General features: G+C 41.0%; 2 protein-coding genes across 3 annotated transcripts; one reads left to right on the forward strand and one right to left on the reverse strand.

Moving 5' to 3' along the window:
• Positions 1 to 8,520: 8,520 nt before the first annotated feature.
• On the reverse strand, positions 8,521 to 11,261 carry LOC120727196. 2 transcript variants are annotated; one of them, XM_040021397.1, is made up of 5 exons: positions 11,121 to 11,259; positions 10,889 to 10,996; positions 10,134 to 10,362; positions 9,933 to 10,025; positions 8,521 to 9,850 (listed from the first exon to the last, which is right to left on the reverse strand). In XM_040021397.1, the coding sequence occupies exons 3-5, from the start codon at positions 10,326 to 10,328 to the stop codon at positions 9,236 to 9,238; spliced, it is 903 nt and encodes a 300-aa protein (XP_039877331.1). In that variant the 5' UTR covers positions 10,329 to 10,362; positions 10,889 to 10,996; positions 11,121 to 11,259; the 3' UTR covers positions 8,521 to 9,235. The 2 variants fall into 2 exon arrangements, with proteins under 2 accessions (XP_039877331.1, XP_039877332.1); XM_040021398.1 differs by lacking the exon at positions 10,889 to 10,996 and having other exon boundaries at positions 11,121 to 11,261.
• A 1,011-nt stretch (positions 11,262 to 12,272) lies between these two features.
• Positions 12,273 to 17,075, forward strand: LOC120726775 (forkhead box protein C1-A-like). Its single transcript, XM_040020708.1, has 3 exons — positions 12,273 to 14,223; positions 14,676 to 14,771; positions 14,861 to 17,075. The coding sequence occupies exons 1-3, from the start codon at positions 14,068 to 14,070 to the stop codon at positions 15,485 to 15,487; spliced, it is 879 nt and encodes a 292-aa protein (XP_039876642.1). The 5' UTR covers positions 12,273 to 14,067; the 3' UTR covers positions 15,488 to 17,075.
• Positions 17,076 to 17,932: the final 857 nt, after the last annotated feature.

Genomic DNA, 17,932 nt, shown 5'->3' on the forward strand with positions numbered 1-17,932 from the left:
TTGTCAGCAAATTTTATTGCAGCTTAAGAGAGAGAAGGAGCAGTCTTCTTTCACAAAAGCCGTTTGTCAGACATTGTTGAAAGTAGTTTAGTCACATAGAGAAAGTCACAACCAGACAGTCAGCTGACTCATTCTCAAAGGAGTGGGACAAACCACAATGTGTAAATATGACAGACTCTTTAAAACGGAATCAGCAACCTTTGGCTTTTATCTACACAAGCCGAAAGCACAAGACTGGTAACATATCAAGTTTAACAAATAACCAGTTATGTGCACTGCCCTTTAAAGTCAACCATAATTTCATTAAATTATTAACAAAAGGCAAAACAGTGGCCACCCAACTATGCAGCTCGTTTAAAAATCGTTTATATGAACCACAAGCACGTACCTGAGTACACTTGGTTCATATAGAACAAGATGCAAACAGTGAGCGTAATTGAGCTAACCCTAATCCCCTCAAAGCCACAGTAACTGTTCGTCAAGCTCTCCATCATAGGCCTAATATCTTTATCGCCAGCACCAAGTTTAGACACAGTAAACATGCCAGGGCACAGTGGGTACTGATGACACAGCTAAACAAAGCTGCAGTAACACTCTCAGTGGGTTTTCACACAGTGCCACACTTAAATCGCAGTTGTGTACAGGCTTAGGATTGGTGCAACCCCTTTAAAGCGTCTCTGTTGCCTCTTGCACTCTATTACATGGCGTCTCTCCCACAAATGTAACTTTTTCAGGAATGTGGAAATCCCACCTAATTCTTCTTCTTTTTCTTTTTTTTACAGTGAATCTTGGCAGCAGCATCACATTCCAGCAACAGCCACAGATCAGCCTCGACTGACAAAGTTGGACCGCTCGCTAAAGTGGAAACTGCACCTTAACCAGCCTGTGTTTTGGTTCCTGAGTAAAATACGTGAGGTCAGAATGCCAGGATATTAGCTGGCAGGCAAGACTGCACCCCACTAAAGGGATGCATGCGGACTGTTGGGCAGATATTCATTCCACTGCACAATTTAATTACTTAGTAAGTTTGCGAGTATTGTTGGAGGTAATGGCTGGAGTAATATCTTTTAATGGGAGGGTCTGTGGTCTGTGGCATACTGAGGGGAGACTGTGATAACAGCCCCTGCTGTGTTGCGGGTGGGTTTCAGCTCTAACTTGCCCTTCACACAGGAAAAGTTGATGCGCAACAGGAAAACTGTGTTTATATATAAACAGCGTGCACGGCTGCTTGGATAACTGGGTTGTGGTTAAGGTGGTGTCCAGCAATATAGATAAGGAAAGGATGGATGGGTGTAGCTGTTGATATAGGCATCAGTAGAATGGAAAGTAGGTGAGGGTCACTGGTGTGGGAATTAAAGAAATTATGGACTGCACTCACTCAAAATTGTGACTATTTAGAGAACGCACCTCATTCACCTCATGTCAAAAGTCAGAGCCGTGTTCACTATCTGCCACCACTGGAAATAGTGGACATGGCTATATAGTTTCAATGCTGTATAGGATGTAAAAGCTAAACCCAAAGTGGTCTTCCAACTCACACCTTTAAGGCTAGTCTAGTCTTGTCAGGCAACCAGTGGCAATTGCAGGAAATTTCGACTCCTCTTTAAGAAACATGTTTCGTGGGGGGTTGACAGCAAGAGTCGCTGATGAGGGGGTTTTGTTATCTTCTGACAAATGTCTGGCTGCTTTGATATATATTTAAAAAAACATCTACAAGAGATGCAATGACACTCTCACCCATCTTGCGGCATGAAAACAAAGAATATATTTCCCAACTAGCCAAACAGCTTTACAAGGTACTTAAAAGTTGATGGAAAACCTTTAAAAGGAGACTCTTGCATGGCTCTGTGTCTCTGAAGGTTGTTTTGGTTAAGCACGTGCCCTCACGCGTAATGGAAAATTTACAATTGATTAACTCGGCTCTGGCTAAATTACACATGACTACTTGAAGGAGAAAATTGTCTGCCATGTTTTCAGATCAATGATTGTCAGTTCTGGAGTGGGTAAACCAAGGAGAATGAGGAGGTGACCCAAATAGCCCAGATGTTAATGATCCCTTGTTAGGCACACGGTGAGGATAAACAAACACCGCCCTTGAAAAAAGCAGGTCATGTATTGCCAAAATATGACCGCTGTAAATCAAAGGTCAGTGCTATGCTCAGTACTGTTGATAAAAGTTATTTTAAAAGTACTATGAGGTGCAAAGGACTTGAACGTGCAATTAGCACATGGAATGGGGACTTTGTCTGAAGGTTCTCGGTTATCCAGGTCACTGTAGTTTAAGGAGACTGGAAAGAAAAGCGTCTGGACTTCTTTAAGTTTCTTGAAGACATTTCACCTCTCATCCGCGAAGCTTCTTCAGTTCTAAGAGCAACTGGTGGGGAGCTCTCCACCAGCTGGCACCAGTTGGACTTTCTTTCCAAGCTCCTGAGACAATGGGGACATTGGTTTTTCTGCTAATATGCCCCTTGCAACAGGTGTCCTCCCCAGAGCCTTTTCTCTGATAAATCAAATTTTTTTAAAAACAAAGACCCATGGAGTCATGCTTTACTTCTGCACTGGATCCACCAAACTGTAAAGTCAGACCTCAACGACTAAACTGAAACTGAAAAAGTAAAGAGGAGAAAAGTCCTGAAAAGCAGTAACACTAACACAAACATGTCCGTATAGCACGTCCCCCATGTGTTCATGAGAAAACTTTGAACTCACATAATATGTGACCTGACCCACTTGCCCACCCACCGTGGCACTCTCCACTGCTGCTGTGTGCAAGTCTGACTGAAGACATGAAAATCATTAACATGAATAAAAGGAACTTGTGTTTGAACAACATAATGCTGTAACCTTTTTTTTTTTACCACACTCATGAAGCCATGAAGTTATACATGTAATGATTTCAAGGAAAAATGTCAAATTTGGATTCATCACCCAATCAGATCTGTTGCCACTGATTTTCAGTCCAGTTCTTGTATAATGTGGAATACCTCTGCCTTTATTCCCTGTTTCCCTTCCTCAAGAATGGCATCTTTACAGCCGTCCACTGAGACCATTTTATTTATGTAGCTCAAAATCACAACCACAGTGGGCACTTTTATTGTAGGTCAAAGACCCTAAGAAATGGGGCTTCAGTGAACAGCAGATGGCTCATGTGAACGGCATTTCTTAGGTCCCATGTCAGATGTTTGTGGGATTTGTTTCCCACTTTCTTAAGGACATGACTTTCAGATACTGTTCATCTGTTGTAGGTAGTTTTTCAGGCCTAACAATTCTTCTTTTGTCCTCCACCTGCCTAGTTTCCTCATTATTTAAGCACAAACTCCACATCATGCCAAGTTTGGGTTTTTTTTTAATGTTGTTGTTGTTTTTGGCTAACAGCTCTTTAAGGATCATCTTGCTGGTTGCAAAAATACTATTTTATGCCTCTTAAACAATATATTTCTCATTTTTGTCAACAAAAAAACAGATTAGTAGAAAAACGTTTCTGAAAATACAGTTTAAAACTTGTCTTTTGCTTGTTATGTTGTCGTGTGTATCACAATGCTGGTTGGTTCCTTGAGTTGGGTGCCCTTTTTATGCTTGAATGGTTCAAAGGTCAGGGTCGATTGGCTTACCAAACAAAAACAACATACCTCTGAAATGGTCAGGTACAAGGACGGGACTGAAAAGCAGCCAATGTCGAAATAAAAAACTTTGAAAGACCTTCAGAAATCCTGAAGAACTATTGCTCAAGACAAGAAATAAAGGACTACTCAAGACTTTCACAACTTCCTGTAGTGCTAAACACTGTATTTCGTCACCGCTTTTCACACAATTCACACGGAAAAATGAAAGATTAGGAATATTTCTTTTAAAAAAATGTAGGTTAAGGCCTATTGTTTACATCTTTTTAAACGTCTGCGTAATTCTGTGTAGTCCATACAAACAAAGCTTGTGCTTGCTTCACTTTCACAAGAATCAGTGCACAACATAAGCAAACAGTCACAGGTTAAACAGGGGCATGACCAAAATATCCGCATATGGGTGTTTTGTTTTGTTTTCTACCCTGTCTGCAGCGCATCTCCGCGGGCTGATCCGACAGGATGACAAAGTGCTTCGAGGGTGACGCCAGCTGCTGTGGGCGGAGCTAGGCGTGACCCCAGACGAGGAAGACGAGTGCGACGTGACTGCCCAGCGCTGTGAAAGGATGTCTACGTTGTGCATATTTATCCTCTTACGTCAGAGTGACACACCTTCAGGAAACCTCAGTAGCTGCTTAGTCGGGACGACGAGCAGGTTCAGAGGACTCATTAGCTGCTCTCTGCTAAACTTCAGAGAGGTTCGAAAAGGGGCGAAGCTCCAGGAAAAGGCGACGCAAAACTCGAGGATTTTTTAGTCCCACACATGTGAAATCAGTGATAGTGACAGGGGTGTAATGTAGCCTCACCTAACCTCAACTTTGAAACAGCCTATCTCATGTAAAGATGCTATATGATTTGTTATTATAAACCATGGGTGTCAAAAATAAGGCCCAGGGGCCAGAATCAACCCTGCAAAAACTCCAGTCTGGCCCCTTTGCATTGCATTGCACTGTATTTTCTTTCTTGGGTTTTACAGCTTTTGCTACATTGATACTACACTGAAGTAATAAGTAACAGAAAACAATAACATTTCTGTATTTTTTTTTTTATTTTTATTATTTCTCACAACACTATAGTGCTGGTACATGTCTTTCATTTACTAAAGAAGCATTTCTTTATTATCTAGAGAAACTAGTATTAACTAATAAAAAATAATATTAACTCAGCAATTAGTTAATGTCTTTAAACTTATAGAAAGGGGGGTTTTGCTGGCTTTGAGGTTACAGTTATGATTTGTTGCTATATAAATGAAATAAAGTGAGTGGGTTGTAGTTGGCCCACAGTGAAAAATTAGTTTGACACACTATTACAGACAAACCAGTGAAAAACCCCAAAATAAAAACAAACAGCTGACTATTACAGAGCCATTTGAATGGCGTGACTGATCTGCCCAGTTAAGTAGGTTTAGTAGTCTTTAATGGAAAAACTAAGGCATTAAGCAATAATGACAGTAAAATATTTGTGTAATACACTAGAGGCAGGCAGTCTTATGAGAGGATGTGGATGTATGAGGGCTAATATTAGCTCATTTTTCCCTAGTGGAGCGGCCATGTGTCCTGGCCTACTTGTAAACAAGCGGCAGAAAAACCGTGTGGAGATTAATCCGGTGCATCCTCACACACACAGACATGCAGTTTGGTTTTGTTAGTGAAACAAGTCTTCACAGCTTGGTGGGATTGGTATGTGTGTGTGATCCGATATGTTACGTTAGTGTAAAGTAACGAAGTCCTCGACACCCAGAGATCAACGTATCAGTACTAGTTTAATATGCCGGTGAGGATTCTCTGCACGATATAGCGTTCAGGGGATTAAAGCTTGAACCAGTTTACTCAATCAGTAAACAGAAACCTGCAAGTTAATCCTTCACAGTCGACGAGCTGACGAGCTCCAGTTTCCTCTCACTGTGCACTTATAACAACAAATCTTGCCACTCCTTTTGTGTTTTGTTTTGTTTTTTTGTTTGATATTCATATGAAACTTTGCCTTTTGCTGTAAAATCCGGAGCTTAAAAACACAAAGTGCACAAAATGAAGCATAAATTAGAGAAGAGATGTGAGGCAGTGAAGAAAGAGAAATGCTGTTTTGTCTCCCGTCCCTCTGTGTGTCACTCAGTCACATGCTTAGTGATTCTGTCTGACTGCCAGGCTCATTCTCTGAGTGTAATCTCTGTTGACCAGTCAGAGGAGGGAGCGAGGGCAAAAAAAAAAGATGGAGGACTGTGTCGCAATCTAGGTCGTCCACTAGTAATCCCACAGGGTGGAGGTTCTGTTGTGGGCATTCACTGCCAAATGCTGAGCTCAGCCAACTCCTCTTCCTTGTGCCTCTGTTCGCTAAATTCTTGTCTCATGACAGACCTCCCTCAGTTTGCCCTCGACTCACATGCTCCGATGATATCTGCTAGAAATTCCCCAAGTAGGGGGTATTAGTTGATCATTCAGTCCATCTGATAAGTTTGTAATTCAAAAGTACTGCGTAAGCCCTGAAACAGAGTTCTTGCCAAGCTGATGATTCAGGATGGAGATACAAAGGTGTGAAAAAGTATATAATGCCCTTCCTGATTAGTATTTTATTTAATATTTCTCAAGTTTCATATCAACATACCCATTTAAAAATTAGACAAAGACAACCTGAGTAATAAAAAATGCAATTTTGAAATGATGCTTTCATTTACTTATTGAACCCGAAGAGTAATAACTGGTTGTGCCAGCCTTGGCAGCAAGAACTGCAATCCAACATCTGTGATAACTGACACCGATGTTTCACATCGCTGTGGAGGAATTCTGGTCCACTCTTCTTTGCAGCTACATTGGAGGGTTTGGGGCATGAACATCTGTTTAAGGTCATATTAAAGCATTTTGATTGCTTTTAAATCTGGCCTTTGACTAGGCCACTCCAAAACCTTTGTTTTGTTAGCGCTGAGCCCTTGAGAGGTGGACTTGCTGGTGCGTTTCAGATCACTTTCCTGCTGCATGACCAAGGTGCTCTTGACATTCAGGGTATGAATCCATAGCCAGATATTCATGGTAGCATCAATTACTGCAAGTCATCCTGAAGCAGCAAAGCAGCTCCAGACCCTCACATGACCACCGTGATGTTCTTTTCATGAAATGCTGTGTTAGTTTTATTTCAGATGTAACGAGACTCAAACCTTCCAAAAGGTTCAGCTTTTGTCTCTCCACAAAGTAAAGAGTCTTGGTGTTCATCAAGATGTTTTTTGGCAAACAAATAATGGAATTCTCCCATTATTGTTATTTTTTGCCCAGTCTGTTTCTTATTGATGAATCATGAGCACTGACCTTAACTGAGGTGTTGTCCTGGCTTCTTTTGTGACCTCATGGATGAGTATTCAATGTGCTCTTGGAGTAATTTAGCAGGCCGGCTAATCCCAGGAAGATTCACCACCATTCCAAGTTTTTTCAGTTGGTGAATAATGACTCTCACTGTGGTTCACTGGAGTTCCAAAGGCTTTATAACCCTTTTCATAGATGTCAATGATTGAGTTTGTTTAGATCAAGTTTGATGTGTTGCTTTTTGAGATCTTTTGTCATGCTTTGTCAGACAGGTTCTATCAGATTTGGCAATAATCAAGACTGCGTGTTTTCCAGTGAAATTGGTTTCTTGCATTCCAAGAAATGTGATTAATCATCATTTCATCATTCATCGTTTAACAGGGGGACAGTACTTTTTAACACAGGGCCAGTTAGGTTTGGATTGCTTTTTTCATTTTAAAATTGTGACAAATATGCAAAAAACTAAATCAAAATCAGGAAGAGGGCAAATACTTGTTTACTGTTTTACTTTAAAGGCTATGTCGTAAATGTTCTTCATTTGAAGAGGATGCAGTTTTTTATTGTTGACCTGATATTAAATGTTTGCTGTGTCAGGAATCTGCACAATTCTTGTGTTCCGTCATAGTTTACAGCAAAAAACTAATGTCGAAATAAAAACATCACCTTCACTACCTTCATGGTTCCATGTGGGCTTTCTTCAGTTAAAACTCAAAACATTTCTGGCAATCTCAATTGCTTGCACATCCTTTTACAGTCACGCTTCACCTGTTCCCAGAAAAAGCTGTTTGGAAGCATCGCGTTTGAGAGGGTCACGCAGCACCCGTCCTGCCTGGGCTCATGACTTGCATGATCTGCACGACTTGGTGTCCTTACAGTAGGACATGGTGGTGGAGACTGAAATACTGTCCTGCTTGACCTTCAGTTTCAATCACTAGTACAAGGATTGTGTACCCTTGAGCATTTGCACTGCACGGTTTGTGTCAAAACAATGTAGAGTAGGACACTCATAATCCCTGATTCTTTGCTTTTTATGTTCTATTGTACATGTCTGAACTAAAATCCACTCTGCAGCCCAGAGCCTGTTTGAAGCTGCAGGGTCAGGGTGAATAATGGCAAAGGGTGGATCTCTTTCCTTACCGCACTGAAAAGTATGCAAGCTGCTTGCATCATGTTGTATGCATTGATTATGTTTCGGTGATTTGTGACCGAAACACTGTTTTTCTCAAGTTTCCTCCATTAAAAGGTATAAAGCTTGACTCACTGCATGACATCTGACACATGGACACCTGCTGCAATGTAATGCATTTTCAGAGTGCAGATGCAAGGGGCTGCACCTGCACTTTTGGCCCATTCCAGAACTCTTGCCTGACGTGGACGCTAATTCACAAGTCCAAACTGACCTAAGCATGCGCTCGGCTATAGGAGAGGTTCTCAGTCCCAGACCTCAGTGACCTGATTGCTGGCTACTGACATGACTGCACAGGGCACATGCTTTCACGTTATGGTCTTTTTCCCTCTCTAAATAAAAAAAAAATAATAATAATTTCAAAGCATACTACTCTAGCAACCTCCAGTGTTAACCATGCTAATCATATTGCCAGCTAGGTTATGGTTCAGCAAGGTGCAGGTCATGTGTGCTGAAAATAGAAAAGCAAACAGATTTCATGCGCTGCATATTTGCCCAACTCAACCAACTCTGCAACCTCTGGGAACAAATGAAAGACCTGATATCTTGCATGATTAATTGTATCTAGATTTTTCCCCACTTACAGACAAAAATTTTCACAACCTAACAAAGCATTGTCTATGGTATATGCATTCTGTTAGAGTATCTTCTGTAGTGTAATAAAGACTTTTGTAATGGTCAGCAAAACTGCATTAAACACCACAAAATGGACATATATATAGGTATAAAAACAAAAAAAAAAAACAACCACACTTAATTGTGTTGATTTTAATACAAGGTAGTGCGTTTGGGAGTTCAAAGTAAAACTCTACTGCCCCCTTGTGGTCAGTCTGTAGTGACTTCAGACACATGTATAAAACGTAGTGGCCGCAATCACACAAAAAACCGTGATAAGCCACTTTTTTTCTTTTTTCTTTTTTAACTCCAGGAAACATCAGTATTTTCCCTAAACCATCAATTATCTACAACTAAAAAGTCTACAGCCAAAAATAAAGACATATTACAAACACTCGACATTAAACTACATGACCACTTTGATATAAAACTATATTTCTGTTTTTTTTTTCCCCAATAAAACTAGCATGTCCCCTTCAAAACATGAAACATGGAAGTGTATTTTAATAGGAAGATTTTTTTAACTATCAAAAACGGGGAACACCGGGGGTAAGTGCTGGGAGGGTGTAAGTGATGCCACTGCTCTGTGGGCTGGTGAACAAAGGGACAGCTCCCAGGTGAACCTGGAGCGAGGGAACAGAATACACAGGTATCCGTTTGACGGGTGTAGTAGTTCCATCAGCAGTGGCCCAGTGGTGTGTGCTGCCCCCTCCCGTGCAGACAGGAGAACATCCAGCTGAAGCTTGTAGGATGAGATGCTGATCTGTGTCCCAGCCGAAGCACCTTTTTGTCCCAGTTCGTCGCTGTGTAGGCTGAGTAAAGTGCTCCACCCGGACTGGCAGACTGAGTGTGGGAGTGTAAGCTTGAGCAGAGGTGCAGTCTCTCTTCAGGATTGAGTCAATAGAGAAAGGGCCATTAAACTTCACCTCAGGTTTGATCTGAACAGTACTGCGTGGTGCGGGCTCTAGAGAGTGGAGAGGCCTAGACGGACAGCTCAGGTTCTTGGTCTCCAGTCTGGAGGCCAGAACAGGGAAGAGATGGAGAATTTCCAAGAAGTGTTCATGCACCATCTCTGTTGTTATCTCCCTGCAGTCCAGCGTCCAGTACACAAGCTCACGATTCATTGTGCCCGGAACTAGAATCTGAAAAGCAAACAGTACACATGAGTTATATTTACAGCCCTTTGTGTGTTCGATTTAAATAAATTTTGGAAAAGATGCTTACCTTGACGAAACATTTGTAACCTGTTAAATACCAACTGATGTTGTTGTAAGCATTCCTTTCATCCTTATCAATCACTGAAATCTTGTTTTTCATCTATAAAAACATCAAGTGGAAGGCTTTAAAATGGAAACTTGTGTTTCATATTGGGTGCTTGCATTTATCATAAGGGCAGCAACAACAAACACCACACTTATTTCTTACCTGAGTAAAAGTCAGCATCTTATGTGGAGAATACTGGAGAAGGATGGCAAGCTTAGCCAGGTAAGTGGTATTTTTGCTACAGAACGCACTCAGAGGGTTAGATAGATCAGTCAGAGATTTGTCATCTCCAGACTTCTCATCTTTGTTCTGCATCTTCTTTGGAGAGTCAAGTCGAGTCCCCTTCAGTGTCGTCATAAACTTTACCAGTTTGCACCTGAAGCGGTCAGCTCTGGAACAAAAAGGGGATTTCAGAGTGGACAACTTCAGGCAAATGAGCATGTTTTTATAAGATGATAAACCAGGTCCACAAGTGCTGGAGTCTGGCTCCATGCTGAATGTTTCACTGAAGTTTAATCAACTTCAGCAAACATTTAATATTAAACTTTTCATTTACAGAACTGTTAAAACTTCAGACCTCAACCAAATCAGCAAAATTAGACAAAAGGAAAATACAATTTCTTGCCATTAGTGTAACACTGAAATTGTGCAAATAACTCAAATTCTTCTTGATAAGAAAAAACTAACTTGAAGTAATTTGTCTTGTTTTGAGGAATGTTTAATTTTGCAATGACTTAAGTGTCCAGTAACATGAAGTTAAAACCTGGCAAATCTGTTGAGTAAATTAAATTGTGAACAGAAACTGTATTGAAATGCTCTGGTTAGATTGTAACACTCTTTTTGTCTTCGCCACGTTGCGTCGCCTCAGAAGTAGCCAACCTTTTAATTAAATACAAGCCTAGCAGCACAGAACTCACTTTGAAAGTTGTTTCAACGTAGAGGAACAGCCTTCCAGCAGCTGAAGGTTAATTTCAGAAAATCTTCCCCTCACCTATAGTCGTTTCCCCTTACACTTAGTTTAGTTTCTAAAGTTGATTTGAGACACACCACATGCACGCTGGTGGTTCAATTACACAGAATACATAATCGAGTAAAGTTGTCAAACCAATAAGCAATCTATTCACATGCTAACAGTACAATTTACTGCACCTCTCATTTAAAGTCAAACCAGCAGCCTTTTGCTCCACAGCCGTTATTTAAATCAACGACCCCTTTTCAGATTCCTCCACCCATAACCTGCACTGAAAGCAGGATTACAGCTTTACTCTGGTGGATGGTTGTAAGGCTGCAACCCTGACCCATGTGTTTTCACTTGTCTCTGATTAAAGGTGTGCTATTCAGCTGCTCTGGGGTCTGGTCCAAGGAACAGACTCACCAAGGGATCTGTAAAAGCCCGCTGACCCTCAAGATTTCCACATGTATTTTAGAAAAGATAAAAAATATAATTTGGAGAAAACAAGCTTAGGTTCGACTGAAACAGTCACAATTACATGAAGGACAGCATCATACACAGACCAATTCTGATACAGCCATTCAGAGAGGGACTGAAGCATTGGGGGAAACAATAAGAGGCAATAAAATATGTCCTTCTGTTGTGAAAGAGCAATAAATATATATTGTGTATAAGTGTATAAATATACACTGAATTTAGATCTGAATTTAGGTGAAAATTTTTATCCAGGAGCTACTTTTACCATATTCAATTAAATGTAGCTTTATTTATTATAGCAATAACAGAAAGAAGCTAAAAAGGACAAAACTCTGGGGAACTTTGTGACTACCGCATTTCTTTTAACACCCACAGTGTTTCCTAATCGCTGCACCAAATCTTTGTGATTGGTGGAATCAAGTGCTGCACTGAGGTCTAACAGGACAAGCACAAAGCTGAGTCCACTGTTAAAGCCCATAGGAATATAACTTGTAACCTTTATCAGTGCTGTTTCTGGGGTGTTGATTAATTTCAACTAACATATATTCATCCAGCTATTACAAGGTCTCTGAAAGGCCAAGTAAATCACTGTGTTGATCAATTATTAAATCATATTAACACAAACTTAGACTGTGTCACGGTCCTGGGTCATTTGACCCAGTGTATTACGTTTTCTTATATTTTGATATTCATTGTTTATGTATAAGTCTCATTTAGTAATCTAAGCTCATTTCTATTTTGCCTTCCTTGCCCTGTTCTAGTTTATTATCTATTAGATTCTCCTTGTGTCTTCACCCCTTGTGTTTATGTCTTCCGTGCCCTTCATGTGTTTCAGTAATGTCGTTGTCTCCCATCTTCTCCTCTTGTTTACATGTTTTCCCTCGTGCTCCTTTCCGCCCGTCATGTGTGTTTTTCCGCAGCTATGTTCTGTTTTGGTTATGTCTGTCTCATCTCCAGTACCATTGTTTCCTCTGTGTGTTTATAGTGCATGTTTTAGTCTGCCATGTGTTTCATGTCTGCGTGTTCCATGTCTGCGTGTTCCATGTTGTCTGCCTCTCATTATGTTTCCTGTTTTATTGTGAAGAGTCTGGTGTTTCCATGTTCAGTTTCTAGTTTCACTTCCACTGTGGCGTCATTATGTTCAAGCTAATCAGCTGTTTCCACCGTGTGTTTCCACTTCCCCTGATCACCTCCTGTGTGTATTTAGTGTGTTATTTATTCCTTGTCTGTTTGTCCTGCTATTCTGCCATGCTCTCCAGGGTTTTCATGTACTCAGGCTAAGTTGTCACAGTTCATGTTGTTCCTGTCAGGATTTCCATTTCCATGTTCATGTTCAAGGTTTTTTATGTTTAGCCTTAACCTAAACTGGGTGAACTAAGTGTTTAGTTTTGCCTTTGCGTCTTGTTTCATGCAGCTAAAACCAGCCTTTAATAAATGGCTCGCTTTCAGTTAATTTTAAGTTTGTTTCTACACTTTGTTTTGTCTGTATTTGCGTCCTCTATTCTCCACTCCACACAGTCTGCATCCACTGAGTGTGACATGTTTAATACTCCACCTTTAATTTATTTAGGTGTAGTTCAGGGTATTATGAGTCTTTCTTTGTGAATTTTGAATGTTTAATTTGTTTTGCCTTTCTTTTGTTTCTATGGTGTAGTCTCTATGGTGATGAGGTTTGGGGACAATGACAGGAGAGAGAAATATTATATTAGATAATATTCTAAATGTCAAAGATAATAAATTGAATGGATTGCACAGCAGTGCACCATTTAGCACTGTTGCCACATGTTGGGAAGGTTCCAGGTTAAAACCTTAAGGCAGTCTGTGTTGACATGTATAAAAGGTTATTTGTTAATTCAAAATTTGTGAAAAATAGTGTGAAATGTTGTCTGTCTCCTTGTCTCGGCTCTGTAAAGGTATGGAAACTGCCCTGGAAGTAGCACCCCTCTCACACAGTGACAATAGGGATAAGCAGATGACTGTTATAATTATTAGTATTAGGAAAAGTTATTTAATAGTGTTAACATAATCTTTGTCATCTAACATGAATTCATGTAGAAATAAAAACTGTGTTAGTGCTGAAGAAGTCTTTTGAGTGCACCGACCTAAATGTGTCAGAGGCCCAGAATTTCTTCCCACCCGAGTCGTAAACCGCTGGAATGTAACTTTATACTCTTTCTAGTCACATTCAAATTAGACACACTGTTTGTGATAGTGAGCCATTTTAACTAATGAATACCAGTGACAGTGATATCACCTCACCCACACAGCCTCGGTCTTCCAGTGATTTTTATATTTGTTAACGAGGAGGGTTGTTTAAGCCTCTAAAGATGTAGCCTTCAGCAAACTTTGATTCAAACATTCATCATAGACGGTCTCTACTTGATGTCTTGAACAAGAAGGCCTCAAATCAGTAAGAAAATTAAGAAATCTCCTAAAACATGAACATGGACATCCTGATGGCCTTATTCACATTTAGGATTCCCGCAATGGCTGCTCCTCCAACATTAACGACTCATCTTCACATGAAAAGGCGATCGTCGGGAACACCCTAATGAATTGTTCCAGCAAGACATATAGCCTGGGCTGACCACTTCAGGGACACATCATCACCAAGTGAGGACTGCGACAACACTCTCCTGTGCAGAGCTTTACTCTCCAGCAAACGAGATGGAGAACCAGACAGGGAACTTGGGCACTCCGTTGTCTCTCTCGGATCCAGCCAGCAGTGCTCAGAAGGCTCTGCTCAGCAACACCACCACCTACCTGGCTAAGATTGCCATTGTTCTTCATGATGCTCCAGACAAGATGCTCACCTTTACTCAGGTAACAAAGATTCACAGAATTACAAAGCTATTTGCACTCTGCACCCTTTTTTTCTTCGCTATCATGTTGATTGCTGCTGTACACGGCCTGTGTGTGCTGATGTAAACAGGAAACAGAAGGGTGGTTGCTTGCAACCAGCAGTAGGAAATGCTATAAAAAAAAGAGAGTGCAATGGCAAGAAACTAGACCAGAAATTTGTTTGCTTCAAAATGAAAGTAGAACTGGAAATAGGCAAAGAGTAGCAATAAAGCTGCATGTAAATAAAACAGACGAGAGGTCGTGGATTGGCTTTTTTTCCCTCTCAATCAGTCAGACAGGAAGGGTCATTTTTTTTCTAAATACATCATGAGGAGAATCTAAAAACATAAGATAGTGGGGATTTGAAATTGCTATGCTCAACAGTAATGTCTTTCACATGTCAAGCACTAACTTGCATTGTGATGTATGTGCAGCTGATGGACAAGCTGACCCTGTTCTTCTCTGAGGATCGGAAATCTATTGAGAACAACGTCAGAGTTTGTTTATCAACAAACAAATGTTTTGTCAAGGTAAGATTTTACATATTTAATAAATGATGTTGTAAGAACTACTTCAAGAAGCAAGTTTCTGTTCAGTTGACTGAGATATTTTTTTTCAGGTTCCAATTGTGCCATATTCACTCAATAGTAAGAGAAACTACTGGAAGTTGGACTTGACTCAGATCACAGCGAAGATGATGCGCCGGCACTTCAGAGGCATCCTGCAGCTCTTCCCCGATCTGGCCTGCAAGATGCAAAAGGAGAACCTGAGCAAACAATCGCAGCATTGCGCAACTCCCAGCTCCCATGAACTTGAAGCTCGCAGATCTGTTCGTATCCAGCGTGAGGTGAAGTTCAGAGGTCCTTTCTCCATTGATTCCCTCCTAAAATCTGATGAACACTCTGCTCAGAACCCCGGAGCTTCTCCTCTCTCTGGTGTTCCTCTCAGAGTGGAACAGCCGCCTTATTATACACCGTCCAAACAAGCTGGAACAAAGAGAAGCTTCAGCTGCGACTCTGAGGAGTCTCTCACCCTAAAAACTGCAGCTGTAACTTCCCCCATCTACTTAGCTGATGGCAGAGGTTATTTTGGATGTGGAGCTGTTCACCCCATCAAGACGATGCCTACTTACCCTGAGCCCACAGCCTTCCCCAGACCCAGTGCCTCTTATTACGCCACCCCACATGGCAGTTATGCAACATCTGTACCAGCATTCATGCATGATGCTCGAGGTTTTTGGTTGTAATCCTTCTCCCCACCCTCTGTTTCTCCCTCCCTACATCTCTCCTCTTCTGTGCTCAGTCATTTGTAGATGCCTCTGGATTTGCGGTTACCAGCAAACCACTCACCTGGAATATTTAAGAAATAGTTTCTCCCCTTGATTTTCACTAGGTTGTTCTGCCCTCTCTAGCGGTCACGTTTGAAGCTAGGACAGGGACAGAAAAAAGGCAACTTCTCGTCTCCAGGAAGCTGCCGGTGTGTTGTCTGCTCAGTAGGATTTACCCAGTACCCACTTCGACTTAATTCGACTTTGATTCAGAAACCTTGGATTTCTTTCCTGCCAGCCCCATCATCCGTGAGCCTTGTAGCTCTGAAGGTAACCCCTTTGCCAAATTTCCATGTTGTAAAAAATCCTTTGAACTGCTCCTGTCTGTGTTTAGATCTTTCTGCCCTTATGAAATCATCACATTCTCAAGATTGTGCCCTGAACTCTGCCTCTCTTGATGTATGATGCAGAGGATTGTGGGTACAATTCTCAGGAAAAGGCAGGATAAGCTAGCTGGACATTGTGGTAGCGGGCATATTTTACTGTATTGTAAATACTATGTTGTGTTACTATATTTTTTTGTTCTTTACTGTACAAGTTACAAAGTATAATTATTAGGGGAATTGTAAACCATTGTTTTGAACATAGCATGTGTAGTGTACGGGAATGCCCAGCTCCCTAGAATGTCCTAGGGAGAATAGTGATTGAGAATAGTGGGCGTATTAAAGGGAAGGTGCTTGGGTAACAAAAGGCCATCCACCAGGTGTAGCAGGCTTTTGTCTTGCTCAGCGTACGGGTTGATTCAACACAGTCCTCTAAGCTATGTGCAGTAAATGTCTCTTCTAAGGCTACATGAGTCACTATAGGTGATTAACTGATAACTTGGGGGCTGTATGATTTTCTTGAAGGTATGTCATAAACTTTAAGGAAAAAAAACAAGACAAACTAGTGTCAGTAACGTACCTTTCGACTCATTGTGTTTGTATTTATACAGATCAATGTTAAAGCACTTCCTCGGGAGTCTTGACCTGTAGCTGCCTGAACTATAGGGAGTTTGTTAATTATTGAACATGTTTGATGCATTAATGCAATTCAAATTCAAATTCAATTTTTTTTTTCATGTTTGTTGTGTTAATGTTGTGCATGATTCTAACTGTTGTTTCTTTTGAAATTCCAGTCAAGTGTCGAATATTATCCACTGGAATTTTTTTTTAACTGTTTCTTTTTCCTTTTTTTCTGTGTTATTTTAGTGATTGTGTCAGTGATATTTTAACCCTGGTCATGCTGTCCCTTGTAGGTTAACTGGGAGCTTCTCTGGGAGTAGTACTGAAGTAAATGAAGTAGCTGAATTGTGTGCAGTAGAGTGGGATCACAGAATTAGAGTGTAGTAACTGAATAGTGCTCCACACTGTGCTGCAACCTCTGTCTGTCTCCTTGTTTCTTAACTGAACTTTTTAGTCGAACCAACATGTGTTTTTTGTTGGGGTTTTTTGTTTGTTTTTTAAAAAAAAAATTTCATTGATATTTTTTTGCATGGTTAATAAAGCTGCTTGTAACAGCAACTGTAGATTTCCAAATGCAGTGTTTGTCTTAATTTCAAAAAAGAAGTCACCTCTTGGCAGGGCCACACATGCATCATTCTTCTGCCAACCATTGCAGCACCACTAAGCTCTCTGGACTCCCAGAGCTATCTGTTCAGTTCAGTGGTCCTTTTCTCCAACGACTCTGCTCAGGACACCAAAGCTTGTCTTCGCTCCAGTGTTCCCCTCAGAGTGGAGCAGCAGCCTTATGCATCCTACACACAGGTCCCAACAAAGGGAAGTCTCCTGGCCCTTCCTCCTGCAGACTATAAGTGGAAAATCTTAGTCTACACAGCAGGGGTTCAGCTAATCCAGAGTCTCAAGAGGATACCTGTGTACCCTGAGCCCAGTGTCTTCCCCAGAGCCCGCACCCCTTATTTCACCAATCCACACAGCAGCTATACAACTCTGTACTAATAATTACCCAGGATGCTTTAGTCTCTTTAGTGTTTATGTCTGCAATTCCCTCACTCTTTATCATTATTGCATACTTCAGCTTCTCTATACAGCATGCACAATTCACATACTTCCTCCTAAAGTTATCCCTTTGACCTTGACTCTCTGCATCACGGATACCTGGAAGGTGTGCTTATGACTACACTTTAAAATGCAGGAAAAAAGTACACAATATCTTAGGCTTCTCAGCATATAAATCCTTTTATTTTGCTGACAGAGTGACAACATGCACCCCACCCCCAAATTTTATTTTTTTGAAAACAGACATCACAAGGATTTAGACTGATTACAAGACTCAAGAGAGGAGACACAGCAGGTACCAGGCATTAGTCCAATGATGACAGACTGGCTGATTAGCGGCTCAGAGTTGGTCCATCAAAGTGGGCTG

Source organism: Simochromis diagramma, unplaced genomic scaffold, assembly GCF_900408965.1.
Source record: "Simochromis diagramma unplaced genomic scaffold, fSimDia1.1 OVJJ01000753.1, whole genome shotgun sequence".
NCBI classification, from domain to species: domain Eukaryota; kingdom Metazoa; phylum Chordata; class Actinopteri; order Cichliformes; family Cichlidae; genus Simochromis; species Simochromis diagramma.